At 33.6% G+C, this 20,227-nt stretch overlaps 1 protein-coding gene across 2 annotated transcripts in view; it reads left to right on the top strand.

The window, feature by feature from the left end:
• Positions 1-20,227, top strand: part of LOC111056293 (box A-binding factor) — a 55,205-nt gene that overhangs the window by 9,653 nt on the left and 25,325 nt on the right. The window contains exons 1-3 of one of the 2 annotated variants that reach the window (XM_039439871.1): positions 11,216-11,602; positions 15,172-15,456; positions 17,698-18,058. In XM_039439871.1, the coding sequence (XP_039295805.1) occupies positions 11,571-11,602; positions 15,172-15,456; positions 17,698-18,058 (678 nt within the window). In that variant the 5' untranslated portion in view covers positions 11,216-11,570. Of the gene's footprint in view, positions 1-11,215; positions 11,603-15,171; positions 15,457-17,697; positions 18,059-20,227 lie in introns of those variants that run through there. The other variant, XM_039439872.1, reaches the window with a different exon arrangement.

The following is a 20,227-nucleotide window of genomic DNA, read 5'->3' as shown; positions in this document are numbered from 1 at the left end:
AAATGAACTGAATAATGCTGAAGAAATTATAATAATTTTGATTGGAAAAAATTAAGTTTCATTAGATGAAAAGATTATCACGGAACTGGATGAATATTATTTAAATTCTGGAATAGAAATATACTCTATTCATGGTTTAAATTAACATAAATATTAATAAATTATGGAATACAAAATCAAACGTGAACTGATTTTGTTAACATTGGAAACAGTTGACATCAGGTACATGTGGATGAGAATACTGCGTGAGGTCTACTGTTCACAGAACTACTAGTATACCATATATCTTTCCATCACCACATAATAGCATTGTACGTCGAAGAAAATAGAAAAATGTTTGTAAATTTTAATTTCCTTTGCATACAAACCCACAAAAGCATCGTAGCAAAATTGGGAACCTTTAATACTCCTGAACAATCGAATGGTTCTTAATGGGCTGGGATGACAAATTTGACAAAAACTGTCTGAAGCAAACTTTGAATGTCTATCATGTTGTTTGAGCCACATTAGTAGGAACTCATGTTTTCTATGGGGTTTGGACTTTGACACACTACAGTAATGGCTTTATTTATATAGACTTGTGCGTAGACTTTAGACATCTAATGACAGATATGAGTCATTTCATTGTCTGGGGACAGAGAAAACTACTATACTGCTGTATTCTGTGCTGGAGAGCAGATTTCAACAAAGCAATAATACCATTAGTGATAATAATTATACTACTAGCCTAAATCTATAGCATTGTTAAAGCTTTATACAAGGCATAACAAAGCGAACTTCTGTAACCTGGAGCTTTTTTTATTTGATGAATACACTCAGGGATATACCCCCAAAAAACAGTCATTTAAATGTTTCAGCAACATTATTTAGGAGAGATTATCTTTTTTGGATAATTTTTATGGTATGGCTTTTATAGTGAGGTCCACGTTATAATGGCAGTAGATAAAGATAGGAGAATAGCGATGCCGATTCTCTGCATTAATTAATTATATTTCTACACTGTCAAAAACATAATTGGCATCGTTGTGGACCTAGAAAAGGATAGTATCACCGGCTTTGTCGAATAATAGACAGAGATAGCAAAACCAAAGTTGATCAAATACTGTCATTATAACGTGGACCTCACTATAGTGGTGAAAAGATCCTAAGAGATTCTTGTTGATTAAGATTCGAAAAGTAGTATTATTTTTTTAATGTTTAATCTATTGAGTAATTGTGGTGATAAATTCATATCCATTTATTTGTGATAAGAAATCCATTTACTTGCAATTTGAACAACCAAACATATACTCACAGACTCTTAAGGTGCGTACAGATATACGCGCCGCGAACATGAGCTATTCACTTTTAATCAGCTGACTATATCTGTATTTTTACAGAAACGGTAAGCTACAGATATAAAAAACTTGGCATCAGCTGATTAAAAGTGAATTGCTCATGTTCGCGGCGCGTAAATCTGTACGCACCTTTATGTATCACTAATTATGTATTCAAGAAACTACTCCAGTTTCAAACTCAAATTACCATCTATTTTGGATACAAATGTAGCTATTATTACATAGCATCTAGAATCAAATTGAATTCGTTAATTCAATCTAAGAAATTCGTTCAAAATTTTATATTCAACAGAGATTTACAAATCAATTAATAATTGAACTATATAACAAATACATCCCGGAAAACAATATCTATTGTTTAAAGAGTCGTTAACAGATCAACAATTCCGACAAATCCTAATGAAATTCACGATGTATTCATAGAGAGTTACTCAACGATATATCCAATAGACAATTCAAGCAAATTTGTTCAAAATATTCACTCTGTTGAAAATCAAATACTCACTGAACAAAGTCCAGTTTAGTATTTACATTCCTTGAATGTTGTTCAAATAAGTAGTTTTCAGAAAATGAGTTGTCGATGAATTTTGGTGTAAAATCTCTATTTATATACGTCTTCAATAATGATGTGAAGAGTGTAGAACTAGTTATGCTACATGAAGAATCTAGAGATTCCACTGGAAATTTAAAATAAGACACGATTTATTCTGGTGTACAATCTCTATATATTATATTCGTCTTCAAATGATGTGGAGAATGTAGAACTAATTATGCTACATGAAGAATCTAGAAATTTTACTGGAAATTTAGAATAAGACACGGTTTATTCTGGTGTACAATCTCTAATATATATTATATTCGTCTACAAATGATGTGGAGAATGTAGAACTAATTATTCTACTTGAAGAATCTAGAAAATCTACTGGGAATTTAGAATAATACAAGAGTTATCTTTAAATACGTTCTGATAACTGTGCTCTCCTCAAATACATACCAAATAGATGTCCCGAATTGGAATTTGAACCTTAAATTTTGTAGCTCGAAACTATAATATTGAAACTGGATCTCTCAATACAAAACTCTGAACTTGAACGTTGTTATAATTGGTACTTGTTACCTGAAACGTAAAACTCAGAACGTAGAAAATCGAAATTATCATCTCAGATTTTGAGATACAATAGGAATTTGACTTTGACAGAAACAAGTAAACTTAGAGCTAACACAACTTGTAGTAAAACCACTCGAGTAAAACTAATTAGAGTTAACACTTTGATCCAGGAACTATGAATGTGTAAAATTAGTCAAAGCTTGCTGCTTGGAACTTACTTCCTAAGTTATAACTCACAACGTTGGAACTAGAGAACTCTATTCCAAAATTTGTAACACAAAACTTGAATATTCTATCCACTTGGGTACATTCACCATTTTAGAAACGTTTGAGCTCCACAATACTTTCATATCCTACTAAATATTCACACACCACATACTTTGAGAAAACAGAAAAATGCTTTCATATCCTATAAATTTACACTCCACATACTTTTACAATACATTTGAATACTTTCATATCCTACAAAATCACTTCTAAATTTCACAAATCAACTCCACAATCCATACCGTGAACAGAGATCCGAATTGAACTAAACTAAAATTTAAAACTGACAACCACAGCCCATTAGAACCTTTTATCTATGAAGTAGGAACAAATACCGTATCTGTATTCGTAAAACCAGAATAATTTAATCAGAAAGCATTCTCGATAAGACCTCTATGGTGAATCTGAACAAACCAGATATGGGTTATCGAGAACATTTTTATCATGTTCATTATTTCATAATGTGTGTGCAGGAGATACGTTCTATCAGTCGAATTAAATTGTTGAGTTTATTAATTTTGCAAGTGGCGTTTGATAATGGTATCTCCTGTAGTATTCAAATTTGTTCAGTATTTCACACTTAGAAAATAACGGAGCACTGTAGGCTTGATTTTTATTCCATTTCATTGATTTTGCTTCACTATTGATGATTAGTCATTTTATTCAATGATTTATTCAGAAATAGTAGGTAACCCGTGCTATGCAAGGGATTAATTAAAAACTTGACAAACTGAAAAATTGACGCAATGGAATCCTGTAGAATTGAGAATAGGCCTATAAACATCCTCGGTAAATAAATAATCTATATGGAAAATTTCAATTCAATCAGTTCAGTGGTTGATGAATTCTTGAATTTCCTATCCCATCCTTGTACAAGCCACTTCATTCCTTTATTATATTATAATTTTATAGATTACACAACTTTAAGAAGACAAGAAGCTGAAACCTTCTTAAGAAGGCTTAAGAAGGAGATAATAAACCAGCTTCTTAAGAAGAAGCTGAAACCCGAAACGATTCCAATCCAAAATACTCGTCAGTAGAATGGAATTCTCTGTTGTATGAACTACTGTATTTAGAATTGGAATTGTTGTATGAAGTATTGTGATTGAACATATATGAAAATTGAATAATCCATGATTGAATAGGAAATACTTTTTAATGCTTACACTGTGAATGGTGGAAAGTTCAAATGCAGTTATATGCTTTTGACATCTCAAATTTATGACTTACACTCCAATTTCCAGTTAAGCTTGGAAATGTCATCTGTTAGCCCGGCTTATTATAATTTTATATTTACTCCGCAAAATTACTAGGAGAATACTTTTGGTGGATAGCGTTTTACCATTAGAATAAAACATTAGTTTGATTTCCTAAAAATCTATTCTGATTATTATTTATGACTCCTGATAATAGTTAGTCTAATCATTTCATTATCCTTCCATACTCTCGGATACTTGAGACTATCATTTCATACTCCTGTGAGATTATCATTTCATACTCCGGTGAGATTATCATTTCATACTCCTATGAGATTATCATTTCATACTCCTGAACGTTCAGTGCTTTCATTTGACGCTCCTAGAACTAGGAAGTATACGATTTGTTGAGGGATATTTCAAGTTTCTTCAAGATATTTCTCAGTTTATTTCCATACAGGAACGATGTGTTCGAATATTCTTCTAATGTACTTGAGAACCACAAAACAATATGTTTCCCATTATCATACAGAAACGAAAAATATATTCCGTTTTAAAGCGAGATTCCGTTTATGTATTTATACTATTTATTCATTTATTTATAAATTGATAAAAACAATAACATTCTAAACTATGAATGATTGGGAAAGAAACAACAGGCTTAAAGCTGTTCATCTCTGTTATTAGTAAACGTTGAAACGCTACAAACCTAGTCAAAAAATTTCAGATCAAATTTTCGTCAAGATACTTGAGAAAACAAAATGGCCGCCACGACATATAAGAGAATTTAGTAAACGTGGAAAAAATGACACAGACTCTAAATCTATTTATTGTTGGTGCTCTCTTCTTATCTCTGGTGACATGTTTAATGAGAGGAGGCTCCAAGCTTGAACTTTGAATCACATACAAACTGCGACACCGGAATTTTTGAATAATTTATTATTTGTAGAGCAAATGTGGTACTTTTTCATCACTTTCCCTTGTTTGTTCATTTCATTGTTTATTTGTTAGTTCCATTGTTTATTAGTTCGTTTGTTATACATTTTGTTCATTCTATAATATCAATATCTTTCTCTTCCATTTTTCGATTCTCTGAAATTGTACGTTTCCTTCTAATTGAAATTGCTTCTCGAGTAATTCATTATTTGTCAGCTTCTCACTCTCATCTTCTTGTATTTCTTTTTCCTCTCATCTTTCTCTTGACTGCGACGTTTGAATTTTTATGTTTTTATTCCTCTTCCAAAAAGTTTGTTTATTGAAAAATCTATTTTGTCAGTTTTTCTCTCTCATCTCCTGTGTTACGTTTTCCTAAACTTGACCAACACTCACACCCTCACACTGTTACAATCTCTCTCACTCTCTCTCTCTCTCTCTCTCTCTCTCTCTCTCATACTATCTCTTCTTCCTATAGGTCTCTTTCTCAAAGGCCTACTCTCTCGCATTCTCACACTCTCTCTCCCTGCAATAATTTTTCCTGCGTTTAATGTCCACATGAGCTCTAGGCTTGTGCGGGTGTTATGAGACTGATGATGAGATATGAGTTAGTTGACCTATAGTGTGGACCATGTTAGTGGAGGCAGTGGAGAAAGATAGGAGAAAAACGTTGCCGATCCTCTGTCTTGACAATGCCTTCTATAGACGGAATCAGATAGTACTGGTTTATTGATGTAATATTAACGGTTCATTCACGTTTAAAATATCAATTCTTTTTTATTAAGCATCAAATTATATTTTTAATTAATTTCGTTATAAATTATCATAATCAAGATGAAATATTATGTAAATTAATGTTACATTGTTAAAAGACGATCTGGTAACAGAACAAAACGAGAAAGAGATAGCACTATCCGCTTTGTTGAATTATAGACAAGGATAGCAATATCATTGCTAATCAAACACTGACATTATAACGTGGACCCCACTATACAGTTTTAGGTAGGTTCCGAACCACCGGGATGAGATTCCGAAAAGCATGGTATTGAAAGCACGTATGGATGATTATTTGTGCATAATGTATGATTAAGATAATAAGATAGTGTTAATATTTTCAAGATTTTTGCCACTGGAGATTAATAATGGCGTACCTTCTCGATTTTTCATTGATTGTGCGTGTCAATTTCAAGTCATTTATTTTCAAAATCGGAGAGTTCAAATTCAATTAACTCCAAGATCGGATAATTTATGTCGATTGCAAACTGTAAATTAAGAGTGATTAAGATTGTGTTTATATGTTCGAGATTTTTTTCACTGAAAATTAATAATGGTATAGCTTCCGATTTTTCATTGATTGTGTTTACTCCAAGCCATTCAATGATCGGAGAACTCAAATTCAAGTCAATTCCAAGATCGGATAATTTATGTCGATTGCAAACTGTAAATAATTAAGAGTGATTAAGATTGTGTTAATATGTTCGAGATTTTTTCCACTGGAGATTAATAATGGTGTAGCTTCTCTATTTTTCATTGATTGCTTGTGTTTACTCCAAGCCATTCAATTTCAAAATCGGAGAATTCAAATTCAATCAACTCCCAGATCGTATAATTTATGTAGATTGCAAAACTGTAGATTGAAGTTAATTTAGTTGAAATAGCACAAGGTTGTCTTATTTCTTCTCTCCCTATCATTTTGATAGTGTAGGCTGCTCATTGTATGAATGAATAAAGAATTCCAAGATCGGATAATTCACCAACTCCAGTAGTCTAGACATAGAGCAAAACTAGAACAATAAGCCCATCCCAAGCTTTACTGATATAACATTTTCGCAAATAATGCTCAGGTGAATGACGCCGCGCCAAGTGACTAAAGTCAAACAATTGACGGACGTCAAACTTTACTTCCGGTGAAGTTTATTTGGGTCGTAGCGACCGACTTCCTTCCCAGACTTTGGTTTCAAAAGTCCTTGAGCAGTGAGAGTCCCCAGGCTTAGCAAACATCCACTCGTTTCCGGGGGGAAATTCGGTATTTGCTCTCTTTTAGTCATTTATTTATTTATTCCTGCATTGTTACATAATGGGATTTGGGACTAATATGCCTATTAGTGGGGACTTCCATGCCCGTCTATTGAATTCAACCAGCGTGAATATGACGTCATCTAACAAGAGCAATACCTAGAGAACTGACGACAATGCAAGACATGTCATTTCACGGCGGTTAAATTCAAATATCGGGGCACCGAACTTCGCTCGTTATTTGTATTTATTGATAAACAGAACACAATTCTCTAAAATGAACGTGTTTATATTTCACAGCTGCCTATATGTCATCTTTTGAATTTCGGGGATGCGATATTTTGATTTTTCACATAGCCTACTCACTCGCTCACTCACTTTTTTACTATCCACAGCTGTTTCAGCCAAGGATGAATTTATTATCCTATTAATGTCGTTCAGCGAGTTTTCCAAAGAATGAGACCTAGTGCAATCGAATTTTTATATCATAAACCTACTATGTTCCAAATTTCGTGTAAATCGTTAGAGCCGTTTTCGAGATCCGTTAAACATAAATAACCAGATATAAAAATATATACAAATATACAGAAATTGCTCGCTTAATATAATAGGATAGAAGTAGTTGCAACCGAGATATAAAAGAGCGAAACAACAGGGTCAAATCAGTTAACTCAAAACTGGATTTAACTAAGGAATATTGATTGATAAATAACGATCATAATTTAATTTTTCATAATTTCTTTCTTCTTCTTTGGCTTCAATCATTCGATTGGTAGGCAGCCTTCCATAGTTTTCTGTCCAGAGCTGTACTTTTCAGTTGGATGTTGCTTTGGATCCCTAGATATTTGCTAACTTGCTTCAGATATTGTAGCCGGGGTCCTCCACGAGCCCGTTGTCCAATTATTATAGTAAGGGTATTGTAGTTAGTGATGATGGTTGAAGCTGAAAATTAAGTGTTTTTTTTACAATACAAGGAGCATTGTTGTCAGGAGTACCTGGAAATCTATATGAAATAGATCGCTCTACCTGATTTTAGATTGTAGACCACAGAAATACGCCCAGAAGGATTTTGAATTATACATCTAAATGGTAACAATCGGAAAATATTGTTGATCAAAAACTGAAATTCATCTGAATTGATTTTTTTCTTGAAATTTCACTCATTTTTGAAAAATCATAACTCAGTACTCATTGGTGATAGAGAGTTCCGAATGATCTCATTCCATTCAGAATTTTATAATCTAAAAGAAATGCTGGGACAAATTTTTTGTCCAATTACTGGATTTGGCAGAAATAGCTGAAAACTGGAAAATGTATAGAAAATACGAGGTTTTTGGGCCACTCTGTATCTAGCACAAGGAAATTTTTCATGGAGAAATTGGTTCTGGACTTCTCTCATGTATCCAAATAATATACTAAAAAATCAGAACTACAATTTAAATTGCAAGCACCAATGTATAATATAGTGACTTGACTATGCAGAAGCTCATAGAAGTCTCTTAGAGCTCTTAAAATGTAGTTTTAATTGAAATTAAATGAACTATTGTGCCCAGAGATGTTCTATGATGTTTCATTAATTGGGTAATAGATATTTCCTTGACCTAGACCATTTAAATATTGCTGATAGGTAATTTTTGCAACAATCCCCTTAACAAGTTATCATTTTTTTCGAAAATCTTTCACCGACTGTAAGTTACTGTTTTCGAAATTCAAGGCAATTACGGAACTCCTCTGGAGAATACAAACCAGCCTATCATTCAGGAAAATCCCAATTCAATATCACAGATCACAGATCTCCATAATTAATCACGAATTTACTATAGATGTGCATTCTTCACTTACAGATATAGGTATAGTAATCATTGTCAAAGCCAATACAACATGGTAATTCCCTCACTTTAGTCACACTTCAAACAGAAGACCAGAAATTTTAATTATTCGTTTATTTAAACGCCAATCCAAATAGACTGTTTCTATAATTATTGATAGAAATTTGCAGGCCTGATCGTGCCTGTTCAATATTACACACAAATTCCAGGGAATACGAACTGAATTATTGGGATAAGATTGAAATCATAGACGGTTATTTACGAGAGTGTGAGAGAGAGAGGGAATACAGGGTAAGAGAAAGTGTGAGAGACTGTGAAGGAGTGAGAGACTCCAAGTGATGAGTCATCGTAGGATTTCCTTCCAGCGTCACCAACCTTTGTAAATAATGTGACTTGCCTTTTCCTTCTCCTTTTCTTCCTTCTTTATCTCTCCAATTCTCTTCATCTTCCATACCTCTTCCTTCTTTATAACTCCATTCCTCTTCATCATCAATACCTCTTCCTTCTTTATAACTCCATTCCTCTTCATCATCCATACCTCTTCCTTCTTTATTCCTCTATCTCTCTCCATCATCCCCCGGTCGTGTGTTAATGAGAATCGACAATTATTTGTTGAAACACCGCCGATTTATGAAGTTACATCACATTATTATATAATCGTTATTCTAATTGCATTCTTTAATCATCATTATTCATCATCATTATAATCTCCATTATGTAGATGCATAACAATATTATCTATAGTTATTCCAAATTGCTTTTTTCATATCATAAACAGTTCAATAATTATTTTCTTGTTCTATATTATGTAAATTCAACTATAGTTTTGTTGTATTGTAAGCTATTTTATATAAGTGTATGAGCCAGTATTGTAATCTACATGAATAAAGTAATCAATGTAATTTCGAACACTTCATACGCTAAATTCAAGTTCATCATATATTACATCCCTGATTAAGCTGATTTACGACTCACACCGGCGCACAAGGAATCTTCCTTTTGCCGGTATTTTTGCCTCACCTACTGTACTCATGCATGTGAACATCAATCGAATCTTCATTTTATAACTATTATTTATAATATAAAGTATATCATTTCGTTATTATATCTAATTAAATAAATGCATGTATCTTGGTTTAAGTGCAGTAGCATATACTTATATTTATTTTTTGTATTTTATTTTTGGCAAATAAAATTCATCCATCCATTCATTCATTCAATGAATCAATCATCCATTCCTCTCCCTCACACTCAGTTTCTATGAGTTACTTACATCCTCAAATTCACTTTCTTGTCTTTTCTATCGTGTTTTTGAGCTTTCTCATCTTTACATTTCCAGACTTTACCTTCAGTTTGGCTTTGATTGCATTAAGTTTGTTTCTGTGTGGAATCGATTAATTCAGAACTCTAGGCGTAGTTTCAAACGAATTGAAAGGTTTTTGGAATGGATGAAACATCATCCTCGAAAATTCAAACTAATTAAATAGAATACATGTTGTTCTCCATGAAGAAACACATAATTATTTTGTTGAAGCTGAAACTATTGTTTCAATGGATTATGAATTTTTGCATGATGGATTCTTGTAGCAGTAAACTACAACTAATTGCAGAACATGAATTGGAACTAGGGGTGCCCACAGGGGAGGTGTTGGAAAACTGTCCTTGAAATTCTTGAGGAGGGCTCAAAATCTAATTGGGGGTTGGGGTTATTATAGAAAAAATCTCACAATATTTTAAATTAATTTCTTATCAAAATCACAACTAATTATTATTAAACGAAAATCTAAATTAAATGCTGTCATTTTTGAATAGTAACGCTCATCGAATTTCCATCTAGATGTTTACCCTGTTGTCAATATTTGCAGTAGCAGAAGTCTTCGGGGTGAATTACAGCATTTAATTTGGATTTTCGTTTGATAATAATAATAGTTAATTCATTAGCATTTGAATAATTATGATATCTCAGTAATTTCCATCACAACTAATTCATAAACACAATCAATTCTTTTGAAACATCACACAAACTCATACAAATTTTTATCATAGTTCACTATGCTCATATATGGTGTCAATTTTCAAGAATTTATTTAGAATCTATTCAGATAAAAAAACTCATGTATTGAAAAGCTGAAACTTATCTTTCACTTTACTGTATGACTCATGATTTTCTCCTACCCATAGTAATAGAGGAGTACTCATACTATTTCCAGCTCACTTCTTTCCATTCCAATTCCTTCACCCTCTGTCGTCTTCTACCTTCCTCCTTCTCAATTCTCTCTCACTCTCTCACTAACTGTCTCCTTCTCTATCTATCTCAACTTTATTCTCAGGAAAACCGGTAGACACTCACTTATGTGTCCCCACCCCTCCAAACAGGGACTCAGAAGTGGATCCTCTCTCTCACTCGAACTTTCTCTTCCGGCCGCTATAGCTGTCTCACTCCCACACACGTAACTCGCCCCTCCCTCCGGCTACGTCATCAAGGAGCGATCAGTAGACCTCTAGTTTTCTGGTAACTTGAATCATTCCGTCCCAGGACTCCGCTAGAGGAAGATCTCAGTTACTAAATTATCAGTTAGAGCTTCAAAGGTTATAGATCTTATCTTACCATAGTTTATCGTGGAACGCCTCTATCGTATTTTATCGTGGATAGTCTTCAGTATCTTATAATATTTTATCGTGAAACATCAGTCATGTCATAGTGTTTCCTAAACAATTGTAAACAATGTCTCAATAATTTTGAACTTGAAGTCTTTATTTTAGCCCGTAACAAATGTCACTCGTTTTCTAAACAGTTGTGAACATTGCCTGAATTATTTTGAATTGGAAGTGTTATTGTGAATCTAGGATTTGTATAGTACTCTAGTGAACTGTGTTGTTGAAAATGTTAGACGTTCTCACCTACAGCAAACTATGGTATGTACCTCTCTCATCTTATAAGACATATTTGAAAATAGTATCTTATAATCTTACATCTTTTATCTTTCGTATCTTATGACATTTTCTCATAATAGTATCTTAGAATGTCCTCTCTCTTTTATTTGAGCAGTGTATAACTCATAGTCTATAACAAATTTCACAAATAACTAACCAATGTACCTAGAATACATTCTAGAATGTATTGGTTCTAGATAACTTGATAGAATGTATTCTAGTTAACTTGTAACTAACTATGGCATCTACCATTATGTCTACAAACTTATATGATTATATGATTCTGGAGTACCTAGAATATATTCTAGAATGTATTCTAGATACCTTGTAACTAACTATGGCATCTACCATTATGTCTACAAACTTATATGATTATATGATTCTAGAGTACCTAGAATATATTCTAGAATGTATTCCAGGTAACTTGTAACTAACTGTGGCATCTACCATTATGTCTACAAACTTATATGATTAAATGATTCTAGAGTAGCTAGAATATATTCTTGAATGTACTCTAGATACCTTGTAACTAACTATGGCATCTACCATTATGTCTACAAACTTACATGATTATATGATTCTAGAGTACCTAGAATATATTCTAGAATGTATTCTAGGTAACTTGTAACTAACTATGGCATCTACCATTATGTCTACAAACTTATATGATTATATGATTCTAGAATACTTAGAATATATTCTAGAATGTATTCTAGATACCTTGTAGCTAGTTATGGCATCTACCATTATCTCTACAAACTTATATGATTGGAAATACGATTGTATACAGTCAATTCCTCTTTTTTTCGAGCAGTGGAAGTTTATAACAAATCTCACATATAACAAACTATGGCGTGTACCTTTCTATCAATAAACTTATTTGATGGGGAATTCTATCGTACATTGACAATACCTCTTCTTTGTTTGAGTAGTGGACGAACAATTTTTATTCTAAAGCGTTCCATTAATACAAACAGGAGTCCTATAGCAAGGTTCACGTTATAATGACAGTATTTGATCAACTTCGGTTTTGCTATCCTTGTCTATCATTCGACAAAGCCGATGGTACTATCCTTTTCTAGGTCCACAACGATGGATTGTTTTCGACAGTGTAGAAATATAATTAATTAATGCAGAGAATCGGCATCACTATTCTTGTATCTTTTTCCACTGCCATTATAACGTGGACCACACAATACTAGTATGTTTTTTCATAAAGTACGGCAGAATACATTTACGCACATGAGATTTGCAAATACAAAGATTCACAGATGTAAATTACTGAGATATTGCAAGTATTCGAATGCTGATGAATTAATAATTATTATTAAACGAAAATCCAAATTAAATGTTGTAAATCACCCCGGAGACTTCTGCTACTGCAAATATTGACAACAGGGTAAACAGCTAGATGGAAATTACCCTGTTTACCCTGTTGTCAATATTTGCAGTAGCAGAAGTCTCCGGGGTGATTCACAGCATTTATTTTGGATTTTCATTTAACAATAATTACAATGATTTGTTAAAATCTGGAGCATTTAGTTCGAATTATAAGTTCGTTATGTTTTTTGAGTAGCTCATTCATGAATAATAAATTCCACTATAGAAATTCCATCGCAAAATATAGTATAATTATCGTAATACTAAATCTTATCAAGCGAAAAGTATACTCAACTTATAGTATTCTCAAAGTAGGCTCAAAATATTTTGGAAGAATAGTACTTTATTTAAAAGTATTAAAAGTATTCTGTGACTTATTGTCTTTAATACACATCAAGTGAGAAGTATTATCATCTTATAGGCTAGTATTCTGAAGGTATGATGTTTCGGAAGAATAGTATTCAAAAAATGCTGTTTCTTATTGACTTGAAAACTTTTCTTGTTATTGTCTATTGAATTTTCCCTTGAATGTCTATTAAAGAACTAATATTTTTTTACAATAGAACAATATTCTATGTAGGCTGAGCTATTAGAGTTAGAGTGACTGACTCCAGTTTCACTAATCTTTGTATTGAAAACTTATTCTAAAATTATACTTGCACAGACTGATTGATAAGTGATAGTAGGCTTTGAATAGAGTATACATTCAAATGCATAATGGGGTTAATAAGCACAAAGTTGATTATTTTGTTGCTGTTTGGATTTATACATTCTTCAATTCATTTATCCGTCTATTTCTAACTGCCTAATGCTGACAGATTCACTTCATATAGTCATCATTGTTTGAATGAGTAGCTTTGATTTTAATAAGGACAGTATCATTTAAATCTCACTGTAGCTATCCTATTATATTAAGCGAGCAATTTCTGTATCTGGTTATCTGGTTATGTACTGTATGTCCAACGGATCTCGAAAACGTCTCTAACAATTTTCACAAAATTTGAAACAGTAGGTTTATGATATAAAAATTCGATTGCACTAGGTCTCATCCCTGGAAAAACTCGCTGAAGGGCATGAAAAGGATAATAATTAATCATCCTTGGGAAAACAGATGATAATTTCGTCGTCTGTTGATGATTGAAGTGAGTGAGCGAGTGCATGTGTGAGAGACTGAGATAAAATTATGACTCAGCTGTTGAACTTGTGTAATCATTCAATCAGGTCCTTAGTGCCGGTTGCACAAAAGCCGGTTAAGTTTTACTCCTGATTAATTCCAGTAGAACCAATCAGAGAAGCGATCTTTTTGAAATGGTCTTCTATGATTTGGTTCACGTGAAATTAATCAGGATTAAAATTCAATCGGCTTTTGTGCAACCAGGCCTTTGTGAGAGAAATTTTTGCATTCCTCTGGGTATTGATCTCAATTCACTGTGATCAGATAGAACATTTCTTCATGAACTATAAATTATTATATATTAAATTTCTTCTTTCGTAACAATTGTTCTATGGTTTTTCACTTCGAGCGGAGCTCGGTCCCCCGTTTTTACTTCATTACATACTGTATATAGTATTATAGTTATTTCATAGATACAACATAGTACATTACAATAGTGCTCATGATGTTTTCGTGCTTGAGATATTCTCATCTATTTGTACCACCAACAGGTATAGTTTTAGGATATCTGAAATATAAATATAATTGAGCCTATTTATGTTTTCAATGCCGTTATCTCAGAAGCTCTTTCGTATGTCTTATCATATCAATTGATCAGTTAATCTGTACTTTACACCATGTTTCCGCGTTTAAGGAGTACTTGACATACAACCAACAGGTATGCTTTCAGTACATATCACATACTGTATATATCATTGTATGAAATTATTAGGCCTATTTCTGTTTTCAATGTCGTTCACCTCAAGAGTCCTTGATGATAAGAAATGTGGTCCCATATCGTGAACCGAAACCCTCTCTTTCAATTGCAATAGATAAAATTCTATATTTGTAATATAGAACTAATACTATTATAATTCTATATTCTTGTATAATTTTGTATTGAGGAATAGTATTGTTATTATTATTGCGAAATAACACTTCGATTTGATTTGATTTGATTTAATCATTGTAATATGATAACTATTTTTTAAATATTAAAATGAATATTTTTTTGTAGGAACTCAATATTCCAAATGGAGGAAATCCAACAGCAGGAGGAGCGACCTTCGACTTCTCCAGGTGTCATCAAGACCTCAAACTCCTCCTCAAGTCATGACCTTCAAACGGAAACCCCTTCAAACCAAGATGTCTGCCAGAAACCCGCGGAAAACCCCGTTTCCGGTCCGCAAGTACTCAGAACCATCACCACTTCCGGTCTGATACAAACCACTACCATGACACCTGGAGGAGGTGTGACGTCATTGGAAAATGAGGGGATGTCACCCTTGTCTCAGGATGATAGGTGGGTCCAATTTATTGTCAGTATTTGAATAAATAAATAAATGTTTATTTCCCATAAAAAACTAAAACTACAACATCAATTACAAAAATATTAGATAAATTACAATATTACATACAATAGTTAGTTACAAAAGATTCTTATAATGTGTTCTCTACTTGTTTAGTTTTTTTCTGTGTGGAAATTGACATACTCCACTATGGCGTACCATGTTCTAGAGTAGTAAATGATCTGTAATCATGGCTTTGAGGTCTCTTGTGGGTCCAACTGTGTATTCTACCTGAAGGTAGACAACGCAACAGGTTGATGGGATCGGAAAGGGTTGTCCTTTTGTTTATAAAGGTGGTAACATTTCTTCCTTCATCCTTTTTCTATTGTTCTATTTTCATACTCACCATCAGCAATGAGTATTCATAGACCTAGGAACAATAGCTGACCCTTTCCAACAACCTGTTGCCCTGTCCACTACAGGTAGAAAATATCTTGGACCCATCACAGACCTTGAAGCCCCTTTGCCGCTAGGGGATAGGTTGATCCCATTTTATTTTCAGTAGGTCTATTTCAATAAATAATCTTTAATCATTTTAAGTCATTGAAAGATCGAGGGGATGTCACACTTGTCTCAAGGTGGGCTTCAATTTGTTTCATACAGGTTTCAATACTGTTCTATACTGTTCTAGCATTTACTTATGTTTCAATTTTTGGATAATCTGATCACATTTGATGGAGGTAACATTTATCATGAAAACTTGATCCAATATTCTTGTCCAGGAGAATTGAGATTATGATTATCTATAATATAACAAAGGAAAGAACTGGCTTATAAACGTACGGGATTGATTGAGTGATTGATTGATTGATTGATTGAGTACTTTATTTATGTAGATTACAATATATACTGGCTTATACACTTATATACAATAGCTTACAATACAGCAAAATTATACATGAATTTACATAATATAGACTAAGAAAATAATTATTGAACTGTATCTGATATGAAAAAGCAATTTGTAATATAATAACTATAGATAATAATTATATTGTTATGCATCTACATAAATTGGCGGAGCTTTGGACATGGACATATCAATGTCCATTCTTCGGAAAGAATATTAGAAATATCCTCCCCACTAACGGGATAGGAAATTCCCGCATCATCACGTCTGAACTACTGGACTGAATAACTTAAAATGTTGCATACAGATTCCTGATCTACTGAGGATGCTTATAGGTCTATTTTCAATTCTTCAAGATTTCATTACGTCAGGTTTTCAGTTTGTCAAGTTTTAAAATAGATCCTTGCGGAGCACGGGTTACCTGCTTGTCTATAATAAAAAATAATCCATCTATAATCATTTTATTACAGTATATATTGATTGCCAGAAATTCTTCATTCAATTTGATGACAGGAACAGCTTCGAGGTTATTCATCCACCACCTCCGTATACAAAACCGTAGTACATTCTGGTGACGTCAGCACAGGTAGGACTCCTATACCAATAAAAATTCGTTGATGTCAGCTGATCTATATCAGCTAGTGTTTTTATTGGTGTAGGAGCCCTACCTGTGCTGACATCACACGAATGCACTACGGCTTTGTTTACGGAGGTAGTGATTCATCCCATTATATTCAATGTAGCCTCGATAGCCGAATACTTTACGTGGTCATGATATTTCATTCTCAGAAATGACTAAATGATGAGTTTTTTTATATTATTATAATATTTTCGATTTGCAACGGTCACCAGCGGGCAAAGTTTATTCTTTTGCTGGTGATGCCATATATAACACGTAAACTATATATACATACGTAAAGATATATTTATGATTTTGTATTATTATTTTCTTATTTTCAAGTTAACACTTGTATTTTGTTTAAATTCATTGTTCATCATATTTGATTTGCTCTTTATTTGTGATTGTTTTTCTTTAAATGGCGAAATAAATGATTTGATTTGTTATTGCATGTTGAAGCAATTGATAATTTGAGTTATTGAATATGGAACTGATATACTGGAAACGTATTATGAATTTCATGTATGAAAGTAAAAGTATTTATGAAAGTACTTACAAAAGTAAGTGTATTTTCACTTCAAAAGTGTTTTTTTTAAATTCAAATTTCATTTATGACTTCAATGCTATCAATGCTCCTTAACTGAATCAAATTTGTATTTGATTTGATTCAACAAAATTAGAGAGTATATTCCTTTCAATATACTTATCTTGATTTTTTTCCAATAGATCACAAACCAACAGCCTTCCACCTCTGAACATGAGAAGTCCATCCAATGATCTCCAGTCAACTGATCACGGATTTGTTGGTGATCAACAGATATGTAACCGCCGTCTATCAGACGATCATGAGATCTCCGAGGTGCAATCAAACCAACAACATCAAATGGAACAACACCAACATGATATGGAACAACACCAACATGAGATGGAACACCAACAACATGGGATGGAGCAACACCAACATGAGTATCGTAGTGTTGAGCATCAGAACATTACAATAACTTGCGAGTTGACCGGAGCTTCTGTCGAGCTCCAACCAAGAACTAACGATCTGACTTCAACTTCTGCACAGGGAATTTGTTTGAAGGTGAGTTGAAACTGATAGAAACACACAAATTTTGTTAGTTTCGTTGATTTATTTACAAGGCGATGGTTTCGTGGCCACATGAAGTGAGGTCCACGTTATAATGGCAGTGTTTGATTGAAGGTGCGTACAGATTTACGCGCCGCGGACATGAGCAATTCACTTTTAATCAGCTGATGCCAAGCTTTCTATATCTGTATCTTACCGTTTCTGTAAAAATACAGATATAATCAGCTGATTAAAAGTGAATTGCTCATGTTCGCGGCGCGTATATATGTACGCACCTCTAGGTTGGGCTTGTTCTAGTTTTGCTCTATGTTTAGACTACTGGAGTTGGTGAATTACCCGATCTTGAAATTCTTTATTCATTCATACAATGAGTACACCATCAAAATGATAGGGAGAGAAAAAATAAGACAGCCTTGTCTTCACAACCTCAACTTAATTAACTTTAATTTCCAGTTTTGCAATCGACATAAATTATGCGATCTTGGAGTTGATTGAATTTGAATTCTCCGATTTTATCGGCATTGTATCATTTTATCAATGGCATTGCTATTCTTGTCCGAAACACTTATTTTCCAAGACTATCATTATCGTCAATAATGATCTCTCATATTTATGACATTCTATTGTCATTCCTAGCTTCAATTTTCCCTTTATTATCTCTGCATATTTTATATTGTATTGCTTGCTAACGACGTGGTTAACCGGTAGTAGAGTGGACATTATTGTCCAAACTCCGCCATGTCAACAAATAAACAAGAGTGATTCCATTCTATTCTATTCTATCAGTCAACAAAGTGGATAGCGCTATCTCTTTCTCGCTATGCTCTGTTACCAGATCGTCGTTTAACAATGTTGAATTAATAATTTGAAATTGATCCGCACAAAATAGTGACAGTGGATAGTGGAAATATAATGCTCATAAGTTCTAACGGTATAATTTATACTGACTCGGCCGGACTGAGAATAGTTCAATTAGAAATTGTGGGAATTATATTTTCCACTGTTCACTATCACAGCTGTGTGGGAATCCATTTTTATAGTATGGATTGATGAATGGTTCATGAAGAAGGCCTAATTAACATATTTTGCTCATCCTTGTTCTCAATTGATTAATTAATTCATTTTTGAAAGAATTGAACATTAATGTTGTCAATACCACTATGATTACTACGTCTTATTCTCTCAGTTATTGAGGAACTAGCCGTCAGGCTCGCTTCGCTCGCCATATCCGTCTAGCCAGGGGGCTCCGCCCCCTGGACCCCCGACTGGATCGTCCAAGAATAAGATCTCGCTTCGCTCGCCTGCATTTTTAATTTGAGCATTTTTATCATATGTTAGAACAATCCAGTCGGGGGTCCAGACTTAACGTCTGGCTAAACGGATATGGCGAGCGAAGCGAGCCTGACGGCTAGTAATATAATATTCCCAGGATTGAAGTAGCAGTGCTCAATCAATTTTTCCGCGATAAATGCATTTAAATCTTCAACTTGGTGCCAACCTGACAAAATTATTAATTTAGTTGCCAGTTAACAACTGTTTCGAAGAGGTACTCTATCTAGATTATAGTTCTATAGTAGCATATGATATGAAAATTCCAATTATAATTAAGAGACTGGGAGAAGAAGAATATACATGCTAAAAGACGAACTTTAAACCCTTAAAAACAACCCTTAGAGTTAAAATATTGCCAAAAGATTTCTTAGTGCGCCTCTAAAGGGCCAACTGAACATACCTACCAAATTTGAACGTTTTTGGTCCGGTAGATTTTTAGTTATGCGAGTGAGTGAGTGAGTGAGTGAGTGAGTGAGTGAGTGAGTGAGTCAGTCAGTCAGTGAGTGAGTGCCATTTCGCTTTTATATATATAGATACCACAACATCTCAAATGAAATTTATTCATTTGTTAAGGGGCGATGTCAAGATACACCACCGTCAAAGTCAGACACATCCATCCTAGCACTAAAAATCAGTCTTGTTTTGGCGGTGGCTAGTTTCGTCGTTCTTGTGCTGAAAAAGAAGTGTCTTGTTTTGGCGGGGCGAGTCCGTGACTAATTTCTCTACCTGGAAAACAGTCTCTGATTGTCGCTATCTGCTTTTGACGCCTATGTCAGAATAGCTTGGAAGTAAACTGGTTTCAATTTTGGCACAGACTGTACTTTCTTTGAA

The sequence above is a fragment of the Nilaparvata lugens genome, chromosome 13 (genome assembly GCF_014356525.2).
Source record: "Nilaparvata lugens isolate BPH chromosome 13, ASM1435652v1, whole genome shotgun sequence".
Taxonomy (NCBI): Eukaryota; Metazoa; Arthropoda; class Insecta; order Hemiptera; family Delphacidae; genus Nilaparvata; species Nilaparvata lugens.
This window is presented reverse-complemented; position numbering and strand designations above follow the sequence as displayed.